The sequence below is a fragment of the Pithys albifrons genome, chromosome 4, assembly GCF_047495875.1.
Source record: "Pithys albifrons albifrons isolate INPA30051 chromosome 4, PitAlb_v1, whole genome shotgun sequence".
NCBI classification, from domain to species: Eukaryota; Metazoa; Chordata; class Aves; order Passeriformes; family Thamnophilidae; genus Pithys; species Pithys albifrons.
Genome location: NC_092461.1, coordinates 60,131,857 through 60,149,926, shown reverse-complemented (window position 1 = coordinate 60,149,926; position 18,070 = coordinate 60,131,857). Strand labels below are relative to the sequence as shown.

Sequence of the window (18,070 nt, the reverse complement as noted above, 5' to 3'; positions counted from 1 at the left end):
ATATTTAAAAGATAATAAGCAGAAAATTATATTCAGTGTCATGAACATCAGCATATATAAAAAAAGAAACAATTTTAGGCTTCAAGGCTTATTTCTGGTACTTGGAGACAGGTATCTGTAATGTTTTTGAGTCATTTTGCCATGGATCTCTTGTGATATAATCATCAGCTTTTCTTTCAAAAACTGCTTTGATGGCTTCTGAAAGCTCTGTGACTTTCCCATTGTTTTCCAGGAGGTGAATTAAGATACCATGGTGGAGACTTCTCCAAAACAGAAATTTAAAATTAAAGAAAGAGGGAAAATTACTTCTTTACTGAAAAATTTATGGTGCTGCTAAATTGTATTAGGAGTAACAGAGGAATCCATTAGAAGAAGCATTCCTGGTGTCTCCTCTTGTACATTGACAAATCCTTGTCATTCAGCTTGGAATATATTATTTTAATTGGGGAAGAAGACATTTTAAGATCAATTCACTATCATTTATCTGTTATGTAAAGATGAAGTCTACTTGCTCCATACTTGTGCATTCAAACAGGAACCTCAGTCCTGTGGACTAGTCAGTAACATGTGTGTTGTGTGTACACGTTGGCATATTTACATGTACAGATTATTTACCAGGTGACAACTATAATTTGCACATATACTCTCTTCGCAAAGAATGGTTTTGTATGATGCAAAGGAGAGTTATTACTTAAAAAATGTTTGGACTTGATTAAGCAGAGTGAAATGTGCTTTTGAAAAAGGGCTTCATCTAGTACATTACATCAAAATGTTTATATTAATCCATAATGTTGGTATTCTTTCTCTCTAAGGCAACAACTACATAATCCATCGCAACAGTACTGAAGTAGAGATCTGCCGAGTGGCAAATCGGATTCTGGATGAATTAGTTCGACCCTTCCAAGAAATTCAAATAGATGATAATGAGTACGCTTGCTTGAAAGCAATTGTGTTTTTTGATCCAGGTATTTTTACAAAAATATCTCTCAGAAATTTTTACACGTGATTGTACTGAGAGTAATTTTTGTTAATGTAGAATTTGTTCATAATATGTAGTTGGATGTAAAAGAATCAAACAAAAAGAAAGTAAGATACTCCTCCCAAATAATAATCTACCCTGACTTTAAGTTTTTGTCATTTTTTAAGATGCAAAAGGCCTGAGCAATCCAATGAAGATTAAAAATATGCGGTACCAAGTCCAAATCAGTTTAGAGGATTATATTAATGACCGTCAGTACGACTCCAGAGGAAGATTTGGAGAACTTCTTCTTCTACTGCCTACGCTCCAGAGCATCACCTGGCAAATGATTGAGCAAATACAATTGGTTAAACTATTTGGAATTGTTAAAATTGACAGTTTGCTTCAGGAGATGTTACTGGGAGGTAAGCTAACAATTTGCTAAATTTACTATGTTGTATTATGTTGAATTTAGCGTGCGGAAATGTTGAGGGAATCACGATGTAACCAACCTCTGACTCACTGTCTGAGCTTTGGGTTGTGTAATTGTTCACTAAACACTTCTTGTCTCAGCAGTTCATCTTGTTAACTTAGTCCTACAGTGACAGATTGTGCCATGCCCAGTCACTGCTGGGTTGTACTACAATTCCCTAGGCAGATAAAAGAATCCTTACAAATATTTCATGAAATCCACTGTTATTGCAGTTAAAACAGTGAAAATAAACACAGTGCTTAATATGGTTGAAGTCTGGTTAGATTGTTTAATGAATACCCAGAGGAAATTATTCAAATTGCCAATCAAAATATTTGCTCTGTGGAAATGTAATTACTCAAGTACAAGTTGCTGGCAAGAACATGCTGTTTTGAATTGATATATGCACATGTTATTTTTTGTAGGTACTTCTAATGATGCCAGTCATCTGCATCATCCAATGCATCCTCACTTTACCCAAGATCCATTAACTGGCCAAACTGTCCTCATAAGTTCAATGTCTGCTCCTGTACATACAGAACAGATTTGTAAGTAATTGCAAGTTAGTCTTCTGTCATAACATGCCACTGTTTCATTTAAAAATATTTATTAGAGTGGTGGCCTGTCAGTTTTCATAGAGTTATTTCATCATCAATCTTAAATTAAAATAATTGTGCATTAAAAATGTATGTATATAAGTGGTGTTAAGTAAGACATTTTAACCTGAATTTCATGTAACTTTAAAAATTCAGCACCATTCTCATACATAATTGTTTTTACATGCAAAATTTTTAATAAACTAAAAAGTCTAATAATTAAAATATCCTATTTCTGTAGCATGTCAAATGTAACAGAACTCCCTTTCAGTGCAGTGGTATGCATATGCAGAGTAGGCCAGACTATAAAAATATGTAATTCTTTCTATGTTCTTTTTCAGCAACTCCAGAAACTCCATTACCTTCCCCTCCCCAAGGCTCTGGGCAAGAATACAAAATGTCCGCAAATCAGGCTTCAGTCATTGCACAACAATCTATTTTAAAACAAAAAACATTGTGATAATGTTTCTGTCTTTGTCTTTTCCTTCCTTCCTTCCTTCCTTCCTTCCTTCCTTCCTTCCTTCCTTCCTTCCTTCCTTCCTTCCTTCCTTCCTTCCTTCCGCACTTCCTTCCTTCCGCACTTCCTTCCGCACTTCCTTCCGCACTTCCTTCCTTCATTTCCTTCCGCACTTCCTTCCTTCCGCACTTCCGCACTTCCTTCCTTCCGCACTTCCTTCCGCACTTCCTTCCTTCCGCACTTCCTTCCGCACTTACTTCCTTCCGCACTTCCTTCCTTCCGCACTTCCTTCTGCACTTACTTCCTTCCGCACTTCCTTCTGCACTTCCTTCCGCACTTCCGCACTTCCTTCCTTCCGCACTTCCTTCCGCACTTCCTTCCGCACTTTCTTCCGCACTTCCTTCCTTCTGCACTTCCTTCTGCACTTCTGCACTTCCTTCCGCACTTCCTTCCACACTTCCTTCCTTCCTTCGTCACTCCCCTTCTTCCTTCCCACCTCCTCTCCTTCCTTTATATGCACTAGATAAATTGGTAGGACACTTGCACATTTAAAATCTCAGGTTGATAAATGAAATTATTTCCTCAGCAGCCACTGCTATCGGTGTTCCTAAAAACACCTCATGATTTGGAAATTTATGTTGTTCTGACTGCTGCAAACAACTGTAACTGTGGATACTGCAGTCTGACAAATGTGTATAGAGGTTGATATTATTTTTAGATCTTATAACTGCACAGATTCATGTTTTTATTTCCTGTTTTAGTTGTTGTCTTAATATTATTGGTTTAGATGTGTATATATTTTTTCATTGTGACGGAACTCGTTAGTGCTTGTTTAGCTGTGAATTGTAGACAGGAAAAGTGGGTTAATCATGCAAAAGCCAAGATTCCACTAATAGTAAAACAGTAGGCTACCAAAACACATGAATTAAACAAAAAGGAAAATATGCTGAACGAACAGAAGTACATACTTATTAAAAAAAAACCAAACTGATTTGAAAGAATTGTGTCTTTCAAGTAAAATTTCAACAGAAGTGTTGAATCCTTCCTGCTCAATTGTTTGTGTTAATCAGAGGCCCTGCCATGGGTGAGTAGGCTTGAAGATTTTTTAAAATCAGTATGCACAATAATGTCTATATCAGTCAATTGGACAGTGCCAAAGCATTTATATTTAGCCATATAAATAGTTAAAACAAGGACTGGTATGCTTTTTGGTTAGGACTAACTAGTATTCTCCCAAGAAATTTATGGGCACCCTTTGGGAATTAGGCCAGTCTATGGAAAATTTTCACCAGCTACTTTGGATACAGCCCCCCAACCCCTTTAGGGGCACAGAGAGGAATATGGGCAGACTATGTCATTTGACCTCAGTACTGGTGTATAGAATGTGTACTGTTTGATTTACTACTGTGTGTCCACTGGGTTTATTTACCTAACTGGCTGGTGAATACATGTTTCAGCAATCACTGAACTTCACCTATAGAGAAGCTGTATTTAATGTAGTAGCTCTGTGTCTGGAGAAATATGGTTTACTAATTGAAGTGGCAAATGTGCCTGAGTTCAGCTCCACATGTTTCTGGTTTGAGTAGTGGTATTTCAAGCCAGAACACAGCCAGCACATCAGGTATTCATCCTCTCAATTTTAAGAATTTTCAGAAGCTTGGGATGAATCGGTTTTTTGTGATGAACCCTTTTCTTCTCCTCTTCCTCCCATTGCAGTCTGGGGGGATCCAACATTGACTAAATTTTGTGTCCGGAGTCTGTAACAACCCATCCGGATTTGGACTCTATGTGGATTTGCACAAAGTGGACCTTGTGACACATGCTCACTTGGGCACATATATTCACTCAGTTGTATATGTGGCTAGGCTTCGTGAATGAAGATTTGGGCAGGGCTCTACCTACGTAGGTGTGTTCCTCGAGCCTGCACAGTGGATTTTTTAGGTGAGGCACAGCTTGTGCGAAAATGGCCCCACCCTTTGCTTGTAAGGTTCATCTTGCCATGGAGGTCTCCCATCCAAGTACTAACTGGGCCTGACCCTGCTTAGCTTCAGAGATCTAATGGGATTTGGCTTCAGGGTGGCATTTAACTGCCCACTCAGTTTCAATTTGTGAAAATAATCTAATATGATATATTAAGTGATGTGTTGTTCATACAATACTGACATCAAAAGAAAATCACCAATTTGCACATTTTATTTATTCCAGACAGCAATGATCTATTGTTAGTACTTTAAAGTAGACTTTCTCTCCAGAAAATATGTAAGAAAGAAACAGACAAAAAAGAGATAATAAAATATTGCAGTTTGTTAAACTATTGCAAAAACAAAGCATAGTGGAGTCAGAGATACTTCAAGGTGAGATGAGATGTTGATCATCCTGAAAAGATACTTTCATTAATCACAGCATCCAAAGATAGTGTAGTTACACCTCTAGATTGTAAAAGTTACTCAAAAAAGTCTGCAATGGTTTTTCAAATACATTTTTGTAGGTAGGAAATGCAACACAGTAAATGCTGAGCTGACCTGAACGTTCAAGAGGCTTTAATGTGAATACACGTACCAAAAGTAGATGCTGTGTTTTCTTTCTTATTTCAAAGTAGTTGCTTTTGTGAAGTCCATACAGTATCTCTTAATGTTTGCCTTTTACTTTTTAGATTATTCTTCTTTTTGCCATTTACTGTTTGTTTTTTACAAGTTGCTTTTAGCATGAGTTTTTATGACAGAATAAGGCACTGAAGTTTTGCCAATAACTTTAGGTGTATCCAGAAAATGCTATTTTTACAAGTTGGCCACCAACGCTTTATGGTGAAACACAAAGGTAAAACATGTGTGAGGGATACTGAGCAGCCCAAAATTTTACTGATTGGGCTCACTTTTGTGTACTTGTCATAGAAAAAGTGTTGGACTCAAGGTGGATCTGAGTGAATTTAATGGGTCAGATCAATTAACTTAGTGGCATAAACATGGCAGTAGTGATCTGTCTGAAAACATTTAACTGGAAATAAAAAGTAGTCCCCAAGTTGGCCACCCTTGCCTTATATAAGAGATGTGCATAATAGCTTGATGAGTTTATTTTTCACGCTGTACTTTAGATATCAAGTGTACAATAACATGTTTTCGCACACTGCCAAAAGGTACTGGACGAAAAATATACTTTAGGTTTTTTCTGACAAAAAGTTGTTATCTATTTTGTATGATATAATACATTTTTGAATAAGAACACACTGTAATTTATTGGGAAAAACTGATTTATTTTATAAATGTAACATTATTTTTGTAAACTTAATTATGAAAAATCAGAAATGATTAGCTTTGTTAAATATTAAATTATAATGTGATGTAACTTTATATGTTTGAACTCTGATACCAAGTTTTTGTGTTGAGCATTTGGAATTGAGATGGTTGTTGGAAATATTTCAAATGGACTGGTTTTCATCAAAGCTTAATAAACAAAAATGAATGATCCAAATGACACATTTGCCTTTTGGTATTTTTTTTTTACTATTTACATAAACAATGAGAATGCTTTATATTGCTTACATTATGAGTAAGTATATAAATAGCATACTCTTATCTCTACAGTATTCACTGCATCACAGAATGGCACAGGTTGGAAGGGACTTCTGGAGGTCATCTAATCCAACCCCCCCTCCCAGCTTAAGCAGGATATTGAAATCATATGAAAGAATATGATGGCAAAATTTGAGTTGATTCTGCTGTAACATGGCAAAGTATTACATAGCTATGGTTTTCAGTTTTTAATTCTGACTCAGAAAAGAACTGAAGCACATGTTTAATTCCATCTGTATTTAAACTGAACCATAAGTTCAACAGATATTTTTTCCAGACAGGGGTAACTTACAAATCAATGCCTTTCATTGCTCTAGTGCTTCTTTATTTAGGCAAATTTAGGTTTAACTAAGCAGTTATTTATTTTGTATTTAAAGACTTTGAAAACTTTAGAAACACTCTTTACAATCTATTTTTTAGATAACCAGTATCTCCTCAGACTTGGAAATTATGTTTACTTGTATGTCTCTACTTTGAATAGAGTTGGGGTTGGTAGTTTGGGGTTTTTTTTTTTGGTTTTTTGATTGGGTGATGGTAATAACACAGTGTTTTGGGCTGCTTGCTTTTGCTCACATCGGCTCTACTCTGCAGTGTAATGCTGCCAGGCAAAGCTGCTGTGGGAAAAAGAGGAGACTCCATTTCAGAATGCTGAAGATCTTCAGGTCTCTCTGAGGAACTTGCATCAGTGATGGATTCCTATAGATGAAGGAAACCTTTATCATGAATTATAGACAGATGAAGTAGCTTTTAGTTCTAATCACTGTCCAGAATTTCTCCCAGCTAAAGAATTCTGAAAGTGAGCTCCAGGAATCTTCTGCGAAAGAAAATTTAGCATTCTCAATGTAAGAATGTTATAGCTCTTGGTTATATTTGTATACTTGGCAGGTCTGTTTTTACCTCAAGGATGTCTGTCAGTCTGTAGCAGACTAACATCTTACATGTCTTTCCATGGACTATTTCTAGTTGTGTGTCTCCAACATTTGTGTTAAAGTATATAAGTAAGCAAATATTTAAATCCACATTTTATATAAGTCTTTCAAAAATACTCTGTGTTGGTTTGCAATTCATTTGTACATTTTTCATACTGGCCCTGATACAGAGCCATTAGCTTTATTCTTTCCATTTATTGTCCCTAGGAAAAAACAAGAAATGGAAAAAATTATTTATCCCCAAATTTAAAGTCATGATGTTAACAATGCAATTGCACTTCTCTGTCTTTTGTTACTTTTGCAATATAAAAAAATAGAGAACATAAGTTGTCATCAAGGCTGGCGTCAATCACTGCTTCCTTCTGGTTCCTTATTGTCTTGTGGCAAATCCAAATATTTCCATGAACTGGAAAGTCTACATGTAAATAAAAAGGCCCCTATGAAGTCAAAAGCTAAATTTAATTACAGAGAGGATTAAAGCTGCTGAACTGTAGGAGTATGTTTTCAAAATTTATTTCATAAAGATTAAAATGAATGCCCGATTTAAAAAAAATATTCGTATTAAAGCATAAGAAACTTTAAGACACAAATAAAAGATTTTTATATAAAGACAGTGAAAAGGGAACTTTCATCTTATAACATGAGATTTAATTATTTCCTTTTGAATACCAGCATATCTAAGTAGTTTTGAAAAAAGGTGTGTAAAATATCATCGAGATAGGGGGGCAAGCATGTTATGCTTAAAAATAATCTTGTGACAATAATCTCTATTTCTTAATGTTGTGGTTGCTACTGACATTATTTGGTAGTTGATATGAATCAAGTGTCCGTCAAAGATGCTGCATCGACTCTAGATTTACTGGTGGTGCTGAGACAGTTGTCACCTCCTCACTAACAGTGACAGCTGCTCCAAGTAAAGTCATGATAGTACACCCTTGCATCAGCACAGAGCTATTAATTACACAGTGATTTTGGGTGTGAGACCACTTTTTTCTTTTGCAAGGCAGAATGTCACTGATAGCTAACCTGATGAGGTGAACAGCAGCAAGTGTTGAAAATTTTCCTTTAGCAAGTCTGACTAAGGAGTAGTTTCATCTAAAGTTTAGCACTGTTCTCAGAGATTAAAGAAGGAAGCTTAGAAATCCACAGTTTCAAAATATCTTTGGCTTTGATCTGAATAGCATTGGCTGGTCTTTTTGAGTCTTTTTGTAGCAAAAGCTGGATAGTTGAGAACCTCCTGTGTCTTATTCGGCTCAGTGGCATTATGGGATTTGGCCTCCCATATAACCTCCTTTGCTAGTTTGTTAGTGGGTTGACCAAACAGACCACAGTTGCTGTTTCAGTTGTAGAATACTGAATGTCTTCAAGGAAACATAAAGATTGCATGGAGAGATGTGTCTCTGAGAGTGAAATTATCTTAAGAAGTTAGAGGAGATAGTGATTTGTTAGAGAAAAATATTTTTATAGAGTACATAATAAGGTAAACTTCAGTCTTTCAAGGGAATTCAAAAAAAGGGGGAAGGAAATAAAACATGCCAAAATCAGCTAAGGCTGTTGATTCCATGAAGAGATTATGAAAACCACTAATTTGAAGGTGTAAGATTAGACAGCTTTGCTCAATATAGTTTGATTGTGATTCAGTTAATGACCTGTAGATTGCAAACTTCATACTCAGAATAGCTGATTCATTTACAATTTTTACTAAGCAATCAACGAAACCTGTCCCAGTGATTTAACATGCTCTCATGTGTCCCCTGACAGCTTGTTGGTTCTTCACAGAGCTGCTGTACAGGGAGACCAGGGCACATTCTGCATCACTGCTCTGAGACCCTTCCTCTAAGTGTTATTTAAACACTTCCTTAATTAAGGGGCAACAATGCCATGGGAGTGAAACAGTGTCCCTATGTAGACCATGGCAGTGCTTACTGTTAGCAATCCCCTTTTTAACTGAACCTGCCAGTTGCATTACTTGCACTACATGTGCAGCTGTCCTGCCCACTTGTCTTGGGGCAGCTCTGCAAGTTCCCCCACTCAGGGGGGAAGACATTGAGCACCCAGATGATGCTTTGATGCCAGCAGTCACCTTGCAAAAGTGGCCAAGGTAGCAGCTGACCCATTTTGCTGTGTCGTGGTCTGTTTCATGCTTGCAGGCCAAATGAGCCAAAACCTTGGTCAAGGTTTTAGTTGAGTGCAGAGTGAACATTTCACTTTGATACAACTTTGGATAAAAAAAGTGTGGGACCTGGTATGTTCTCATTTGTCACCTTCACAACAGCCACTTGATAATGCAGAGTGCTCGTTTCAGTGATTAAAATGGCACCTATTTCCTGTCTTCTTCAATTGAAACAAGTAAAACATTGGGTTACAACTGCTCTCTAGCTAAAAGTATGACAAATTCATAGGAACACAGTTTTGAGGTTATATAGAACTTTCTTTTTTAGTCTATGCATTTTGGTGCTTAAATTAAATGATGCAGCTTATATTATGTTTGATCAGCAAGCAGGTTTTTTTCTCCCCTGTTTTTTTGACCCTCACAATTGAATGAATTTTCATGAGTATGACTGCCCAACAAAGAATCCCATTTTTCAGATGCCTGCCTTTTGTAATTTAAATAATGTAAAAGTATGAACATAGAGATTTTAAATTAAGAGGCAAAGGAAATCTCACCAGAAGAGTTTATTCAATATATTTCCAACATCATCTATTTCAAGATATAATTAAGATTATCATGGCCCAAGTCTAATTTCCAAAAAGTGGAGCAGATAGCAGTTGTAATAGAGGACAAGAATTTTCCATACAAAGTTTTTCATTGTCACATTAGGTTTTTTAATGAGCATTAGTCTTGATCAGAAATGTAATGAAATCGAACAATACTGTAAAATATGCAGACAGATGTATTATATAATAACAAACTTTATATATTTCATTTATGTACTGTGGAGTACACTTTGCTTTTGCAACATGCACATTAATATCCATTTTTTATCTCAACTCCAAAATCACTATGTAATTGTAGCATGATATGTCCTCTATTTTCATGTGGGCTTTTTTGCACATTGATTAAAATTGCATTGTATGATTAAATACATAGAGTCGATATTCCATCCCTGTGACACTGTGCCTCTTCAGAGATTGACAGCTTGAGGTGCTGCTCATTAACCAACAAATAATTTGAAAATGAAAAGAAGAATGGAGTCCTTCTGGAGGGCAGGAGAGGAGTACACATCTACCTGATCATGAGGAAGGCACTGTTGGAGCTTTCATCTTTTGACTTACAGAAGAAGACATGTGGTTAAGGAGAAGTTTACACTTTGAAGATAGGGGTAATAGTGAGAAAAAACTCCCTTAAAAATACAGTGCTGTTAGTCTCAAGGATACCCAGTTAGAGGGGATATATTCAGGAAGGCTTGATGAGCTCAGATGGGCATTCAGCCAAGGAACTAACACAGCACTGTTGCCTTTTTTAATGCTTCAGCTTCTGGAGGTATATCAATATGTGAAAGTGGATCTTTCTTTTGTCATGGTCAGGGCAAGCTTCAAGGCATCATAGTTAACAGAGAACCTCCTGAAACAATGAAACTTACAAGCAGAAAAATAAGTTGGAATGATATTTTGATTTGAAAATAATTTAGCTTATTGATTTTTTATACAAGTAAATCTTTCTGGTATTTTGAGTGATCTTTTCAGATTTTAAATGCTTGGAATTGACCATGCTATGTCAGATGTCATCCTTGTGTTCTGCTTGGTGGGGGGTAGTGGTTGCAGGGAATGAAGATATTAAAAGGTCAATAAAAAATCAAAGCAGTGAGAAGTCTCAGATCCAAAGAATAAACCTTCACAGCACATTAAATAGATTGATGTGTCCTACTCCAACTAAAACAAATTACTGTCTTCAACCCTAATAATATTGTTTGCTGGTGATACAGTTTCTTTAGCATAATAATTATAAATTGCATTGCTCTGTCCTCTCTCTCACTTGAATTTTATCTTTCCCAAAATAAAAGTCCTTATTTATTTCCACCTTAATTTATATTGAATCCCATGCCTGAGAATGCTTCAACCCATCAAGCTTACATCACTTGTGTTGTCACACTGCCAGTCCCATATCACGTGAACTCAGGCTAAATTTCCTGGAGCAACCCTGCCACTCACTACTAGAATATCTAGAAAGGGAAAAGAGAAACACACACACACAAAAGAAAAACAAAACAAAACAAAACAAAACCCAGCAGCAAATTTAGAAGGATGCAGAGCATCCTGTAATTTCTGTTACTTGCTGCTGCTGAATTGACTACCTATTGTATATGACCTCTGAACATGTTAGTGGCTGCACAGTAGTTTCTCATGTCACAGAGAGACATACAGTGACACGGAGATATATGTGCTGCCGCTCAGTTTCTCTGTGAAAGCTATGACTGGATTGTTATGGGGAGTGTTTGGAAGGATGCAAATAGCACAGGTACTTCATCCCATTCTTTTGTTTGGAAAATACAAATGTATCAGTCATCCTTTGGCTCCTTGACCTTTTTTTCATTCATAAATACTGATGTTGATGTATTAGTAAAAATTGAACATTTTGACCAGATCTTACCTGATGCATTTCACTTTCTCTATCACACATCTGATTAAAATAATTTTTCAGTTATGTTTATCTTGTAATGCTACTCAGTTTTATTGCAAGGTAGTTTAAGATTTTAATTAAATTTATCATGACTGTGGAAGAGGAATGAGAGAGATATACTAATATTTCTCTAAATGAAGCATCATTGCAGTCAGTGTGTGCTACAATGGTTCAAAGCAGTTTGAAGTTCTGTAATGTGGGTGCAGGGTGTATTGCAGGTTAATCCCCAGTATACACAAGCCAATTCACCAGTTTAAACCTTATTATTTCCTGTCACTTTGTTTTAAACTACTACCAGTGCAGGGCCAAAGCTATGCCCACTGCCCACTGTCATTTGCTTTATATATGGAGACACTGAGAGTTATTTGTTGACCTTTGAAGTAGAATGTCAAGCTCCTTTAATACTCTTTCATTTCACATGATAAGGAATACAACTGAGAGTCCTTGGTCAGTCCCACGTGACTCCTGACCTCCATGGAAATAAGGCTAAGTGGCACAGGTGACCCCTAATGTAAGAGAGCAGCTGTGTGCCTGCTCTGGCATGTCTGTAGAGCTACATCACCCTGTAAGTGGAAGGGAGTTACTTTCTGCATATTTTTCTGTGGAATAAAGGTAGCTCAACCTCCACTAAAGCTGCTGCTACATTGGAATGATTTTTACATATGCATTGGACATTTTGCTTCTTTATATGAAAAATATTGCAGTGTAATATTATGACACAATATAGTGTCATTACAGTATGATTGGAAGGAAAATTTTACTAAAGGCCATAACAAACCTACCTTAGAGTTTGATCACACTCTGTTATGTGAGTAAGCAAACCTGACCAAAGATAGTAAGGGTCCTATTACCTCTGTTCCTACAGAAATTGGGAGTATCTGTGTATCAGGCACTAATATAACCTGGTGTATAAAAGTAAGCACCTGCCTTCAGAACATAAGGTAGAGCTCTTTTTAGATTGAGATACGATCTAAAAGACCACTTAGCACTCTGACCCAATCCAACAGATCACTTAGGGAATGCTTAACTTCAGAGTCCACAGCTGACCTCACCGGAGCTGCTTATAGGTTTAAAGGCTAGCTCATTCTGGCATGCTGTGCTGTGTGGAGACATGCAGTGTGCCACTGTGTGCCACCCTGCGGAATGCACAATATCACAGTGCTGCAGCCCATCATACAAATTATTGCTATTTCATCCACAGTGTTTTAAAAAATCCCCCCACTTTCCAGCAGAATGGATGTTCTCTCCTACCCACAGGAACCAACATAAGAAGACAAGTGTAGACTGAGCTAGGTGTCCTCTATGAATTACAATCCAATGTCCTGAATCTGTTTTGAGTACAAAATTAATCACAGACGGAAGGTTCTGATTTTTATCCCTGCACATTGGCTTTGAAAGGAGTATGCAACTCTTTCCATTCACACCTATCGGTGCCGGTCAACTGAACATGAGTGACAGTGTGCTCAGGTGGCCAAGAATCCTGGCTTGTATCAGAAGCAGTGTGGCCAACAGAACCAGGGCAGTGATTGTCCCAATGCACTTGGCACTAGTGAGGCTTCACCTTGAGTACTGTGTTCAGCTTTGGGCCCCTCATTACAAGAAAGAAGCACTGGAATGTGTTCAGAGAAGGCAATGAAGCTGGTGAAGAGCCTGGAACATAAGTCTTATGAGGACTGGCTGAAGGAGTTGGGGTTGTTAAGCCTGGAGAAAAGACAGCAGAGGGAACACCTTATCCTTCTCTACAACTATCTGAAAGGAGGTTGCGGTGATGTAGTGGTTGGCCTCTTCACCAGGCAACTGGTGATAGTACAAGTGGAATGGCCTCAAATTGATCAAGGTGAATTTTAGGTTGAATATTAGGAAAAATTTCTTGACTGAAAGAGAGGTTAGCCTTGGAACAGACTCTCCAGGGAAGTGTTAGAGTCACCATTCCTGGAAGTTCAAAACATGAGTAGCTGTGGCACTTTTCTATATAGTTCAGTGGGCATGGTGGTGTTCAGTCAAAGGTTGGACTTGGTGATCTTGAAGGTCTTTTCCCACTGTAATGAGTCTATGATTCTATGATCTACCATGAGCAGGGTAGAAACTTTTGTCCAGTCACAAACCCATGCTCACAAGCAGAGTTACACTCGCATCCTTGCAGCAAAATTGGAGACTGAATGGACTATGAGAGCCTGCCCTATGTTGTAACACCTTTTGGCACAACCCCCTTCAAAATGGATCTAGTGATGGGAACTTTGTGCTATAACTAATGCATGAATCTAAACTTTGGCACCAATCTTCAAAGATATTTTGTCACCTAACTACTACAGAAATCAAGGGAAACTGGCTACCTAAATAGTAATTAAGTGTGCATGCATATCTGAGGATCTGTGCCTTTGATCCCAAAATCTGTCAGTCTAGCTCATTACAAGCTGTACATTACTTTAAAAATATGTGAGTTATGAATTAAGGAGAAGATTAATTAATAGTGGCATTAACTGTAGCAAAGCAGAGACAGATAGCCCTGACCAAGAAACTAGAAAGGATAATGGATTTAATGACATGTGTTCTAATGGAAAAAAATAACCTATTGCATGAGCCTGTCATATCTGAAAAAAATGTGGCCACCATTTCCAGTTCATATAGGGACAAAAAGGTTTATATACTAGCAGTATATAAATCATTGAAAAGAGTAAGTTGAGATCTTTATAGTAGCAGTGATATATTTTCCCTTGTGGAAACCCTAGCCCAATTTTGTATCTACAGAATCTCTCTCTGGCATAAGGGGCTGACTTATCTCAAACACCCAATGCTGGGGAAGAATGCATCCTGCATGGAGACACTCAGTTTCTCTGAGCAAACACCGACTGAGGAGCAAGCATAGAATCAGTTGGGTTGGAAGAGACCTCTGAGATCATCATGAAACCTCTCTTTATTTACTACTGCATAACACAGGGATCTCATAATTTAGCCTACTAGGCTGCCATAGTTATCATTTAAAGTATATCTCGAAGCATGGGAAGGACAGGGAAGCTAAATAAAAAATGAGAATTTGACTGGTGGTCAGTGAGCTGGAAAGTTACATGTTGCTAGTGCAGATATCTTTCGTGTGGTAGTTCACAGGTGTGCTAACCAGTGAGCTGGCAACTGAAAAGCAGAACAGGATGTTGCCTTCTTCTTTGTCCCTTGAGCAGGCTGTGGATCTCCATGAGGAAAATTGATTGAATTTTAATGTCATTGAGGCTAAGAAGCATAGAAGCAAAAATTTAGGAGATTTTTCATAGGACCATGGTGTTAGGCACAAAAGAAATTTGAGAATGGCTGCTGGCACCTCGACTCCTTTTTGGTCATAGAATCATATAATGGTTTGCGTTGGAAGCAGCCTTTGATAGTCTCTAGTCTCTAGTCCAATAGTAAGTAGGGACAGCTTCCATTAGATCAGGTTGCCCAGAGTCCCATCCAACTTGACCTTGAATGTTTCCAGGGATGAGGCATCTACAGCTTCTCTGGGGAGCCTTTTCCAGTGCCTCACTGCTGTCATCATAAAAAATTTCTTCATTGTGTCTAGTCTGATGTTGGAGTAAAGCTAAAAAGAAAAGACTATAAAAATCCCACTCTAAAACTTGAAGATAATGAACAATCACTGCCCTGCAATTGCTACATGATGCAGGATGATACCATGGCCTTTGAACCACCTCTGGGCTCTCACTATCTTGCCAGCTGTCATACTGCAACTATTGTAACTGTGTCAGTGCAAAATAATCTCAAAGATATAATGCACTGATATAGCTAAACTCCTTTCAGACCCATGCTTGATTTTCAGGATATATATGTGTTAACTTCACCTATGCTGCATTGTGTTGCACACCTTTTTAGACCTAATTTTCAGTGCTATCTTAGAAGGATTCTTTGCCACTTCTCTAATTTCCTAATTTATCCTATGAATGCAGACATGGTGGAAGAAACATAAATTTTAAATATAAATATAATTGAATATGATGTAACTGCTATACGAATCTAGAGTCAAGCTGATACAGAATGAAATACATGATGACAGCAATAATTTTACCAGGAAATGGTGTGGTGAAATCTATGAGACTTAAGGATGGATAGGATTTTGTCATGCTTGGAAGCAGGAAGTACAAGCCTAAGTCTGCTGGCTCTAAAAGATCACATCTTGCTGTTACTTTCCCAATTGCACTTGTTCTGCCAGTTCAAAAGTTGTGAGGGGAATAAAAGAGAAAATAAAAGTAAGGGTTTGCAATTACAGTAAAATGAATGGTCTTGGTTTCATGTTCCCATGGCTTTTGATTTAAGGCTTTGTATAGTGATGAGGTGGCTAAGGAGAAAAGTGCTGATACATGAGCCAGGTCTACAGATACGAAGGCTAAGTGCACAGTCCAGTTTGGGGATGAAGAAAAGGAATGCACAGAAGAGAAACTCTTACCTAAGCCCTACCCATATTCTGGGCTGCTGGGTGCAGGTCCAGCCCTCAGGCAAAGGTTAGAACAGCCCTTACACTACCTTGCTAAGTAGAAAGATCCCTCTGCAAGTGCAAGATTGCTCCCAAAACAATGTTATTGACTGCTGCTTTCAATTTGATTTTAAATGATTCATGTACTAATTGAGCTTCTACTACTTTTCAGCTGAAATATCATTTGACCTACATGTTTGCGAAGTCAGCCTTGTTCCAAAAACCCAACAAGTGGCTGCAGAACAAATTCTGCTGATTGAATTTGCTGAGTGAGAGTGATTTGATAAATACGGTGCTGCAGCTTACTTTTTTCAAGCAACAAAACTACAAAATGCTTCAAGGCATCAATGCAAATGGACAGAGAAATCAGAACCTAGCACAAACCAGGAACAATATTCCCCAGTGATGGACTTGTTCAAATGCCCTGGTTCATACTAGTAATAGAAAAAATGACAGTATATGATCTTCTTCAAAACAATTGCCTAAACCTCAGGATACTTGAAAGATGAGATAACAAAGGCACAGGAAAGTGATTTAAAGGGTGCCTACAAGAAACATTCAACAATTATTCAGTTGACTGCTGGGGTTGTGTTTCCAGTAAGATATATACCGACTGACAGAATATCTTTGTTCCATTGTTTTTGTTTGGTGTTTTGTTGTTGTTGTTTTTTAATATTTAATGCATCCTAAAGCACTTCATTAAATTTAGGCACTGCATCTTTACAAGCACTCATCTGTGCCACAAAGTGTTTGCCACAGATACTTTGTTTTCCAATATTTATATATCTTTGTCCAGGATGTAGGTTTGTACTGGTGTCCCAAATGGTGATAAAGTGTCTGCACTAACTAAACTAACCTTTAAAACCTCAGAGTGCAGTTAGATGGCCCCAGTGTCATCTAGCAATTTTCCAGAAGAACTAAGGGGGCACTTGTTGAAGTAACTAGATAGAAGGCCTCAAAGGACTAGGAAAGCATTTTCATAATGTCCTGACATCTTCCCATATTCTTTCTTCAGAAAGGAAGGTAAGGTCTAGATTTGTCCAATACTGTATTTGGCCTTATGCATTCTGCCAGCTTCAATGTGAACTTCAGTGTGAGCCTGTGCATTTCAGTAGGAGACTGAGCTCAAGACCTTGGCTTCTCCCTCACCCATAGGAAAAGCTCATCTGACCCTCCATGGTTTATGGGAGCTAGACACACCTTGGGACGCAGCACAGGCCACAGACTGTTTATTCCTCCTCTAGAAAATGAAGGTCAAGAAATTATCTGGCCACAACTGCTAAATGACTGCACAACCCTAGTTTGCATGTGTTGCTCAGAGAGGTGATCAAAGCAAAATAAAGATTACATTAACTGAAAGATAGACACATTGAGTTCAAGCAGTTTAATGCACTGACATTAAGATACTTGAACAAGGAGAATCTGTTGTTCTTTTTATTATGTCTTACACAACTGACCAAGAGACACTGTATGTCTTGCTTCCAAATAAACTATATAAAATTATATTGAGTTTTACAGATATATTAATCTTAGTAGGCACAGCAATGAAAAAAAAACCAGCACAGAAATGAAGTGAACAATTTTGAACCAGTTCAATGGTCCCTTCCTTTTATTATAACACACATCACTTTTGTAAAAGAAAGTAACATCTTGAAGAACTGACTCAGTAGAACACCAACCTAATGGTGTGCTTCAAAAAGATTTAAACCTGGGATTAAGTAATCTGATGAACTGGAGCTTTATATACTGGAGTGCTCCTGAGCATGTTTGCAAAACACTGGAAAAGGAAAGTAAAAGTATATTGGTCTTCCAAAAAACCCTTTTTTAGTCTATTAAGTAAGTCAAAACTTATAAGGCCGAAGGTAAGAAACAGGTTTGTTTGTTCTTTTTTTCCCTTCTCTCAGTAAAAGGCAAAAAAAAAAAAAAGAAACAGGAATAAACAAGAGAATTGCAGTATGATTGAAAGGACAAGTAAGAAAACACTGCTTATGTTTCTTGGTGATATAAAAAGG

At 37.5% G+C, this 18,070-nt stretch overlaps 1 protein-coding gene across 2 annotated transcripts in view; it reads left to right on the top strand.

The window, feature by feature from the left end:
• HNF4G (hepatocyte nuclear factor 4 gamma) overlaps positions 1 to 5,956 on the top strand; it is a 63,088-nt gene extending 57,132 nt beyond the window's left edge. For both annotated transcript variants that reach the window (XM_071554323.1, XM_071554322.1), the window contains exons 7-10: positions 813 to 965; positions 1,147 to 1,383; positions 1,856 to 1,978; positions 2,368 to 5,956. In XM_071554323.1, coding sequence (XP_071410424.1) covers positions 813 to 965; positions 1,147 to 1,383; positions 1,856 to 1,978; positions 2,368 to 2,486 — 632 coding nt within the window. In that variant the 3' untranslated portion in view covers positions 2,487 to 5,956. The remainder of the gene's footprint in view (positions 1 to 812; positions 966 to 1,146; positions 1,384 to 1,855; positions 1,979 to 2,367) is intronic.
• Positions 5,957 to 18,070: the final 12,114 nt, after the last annotated feature.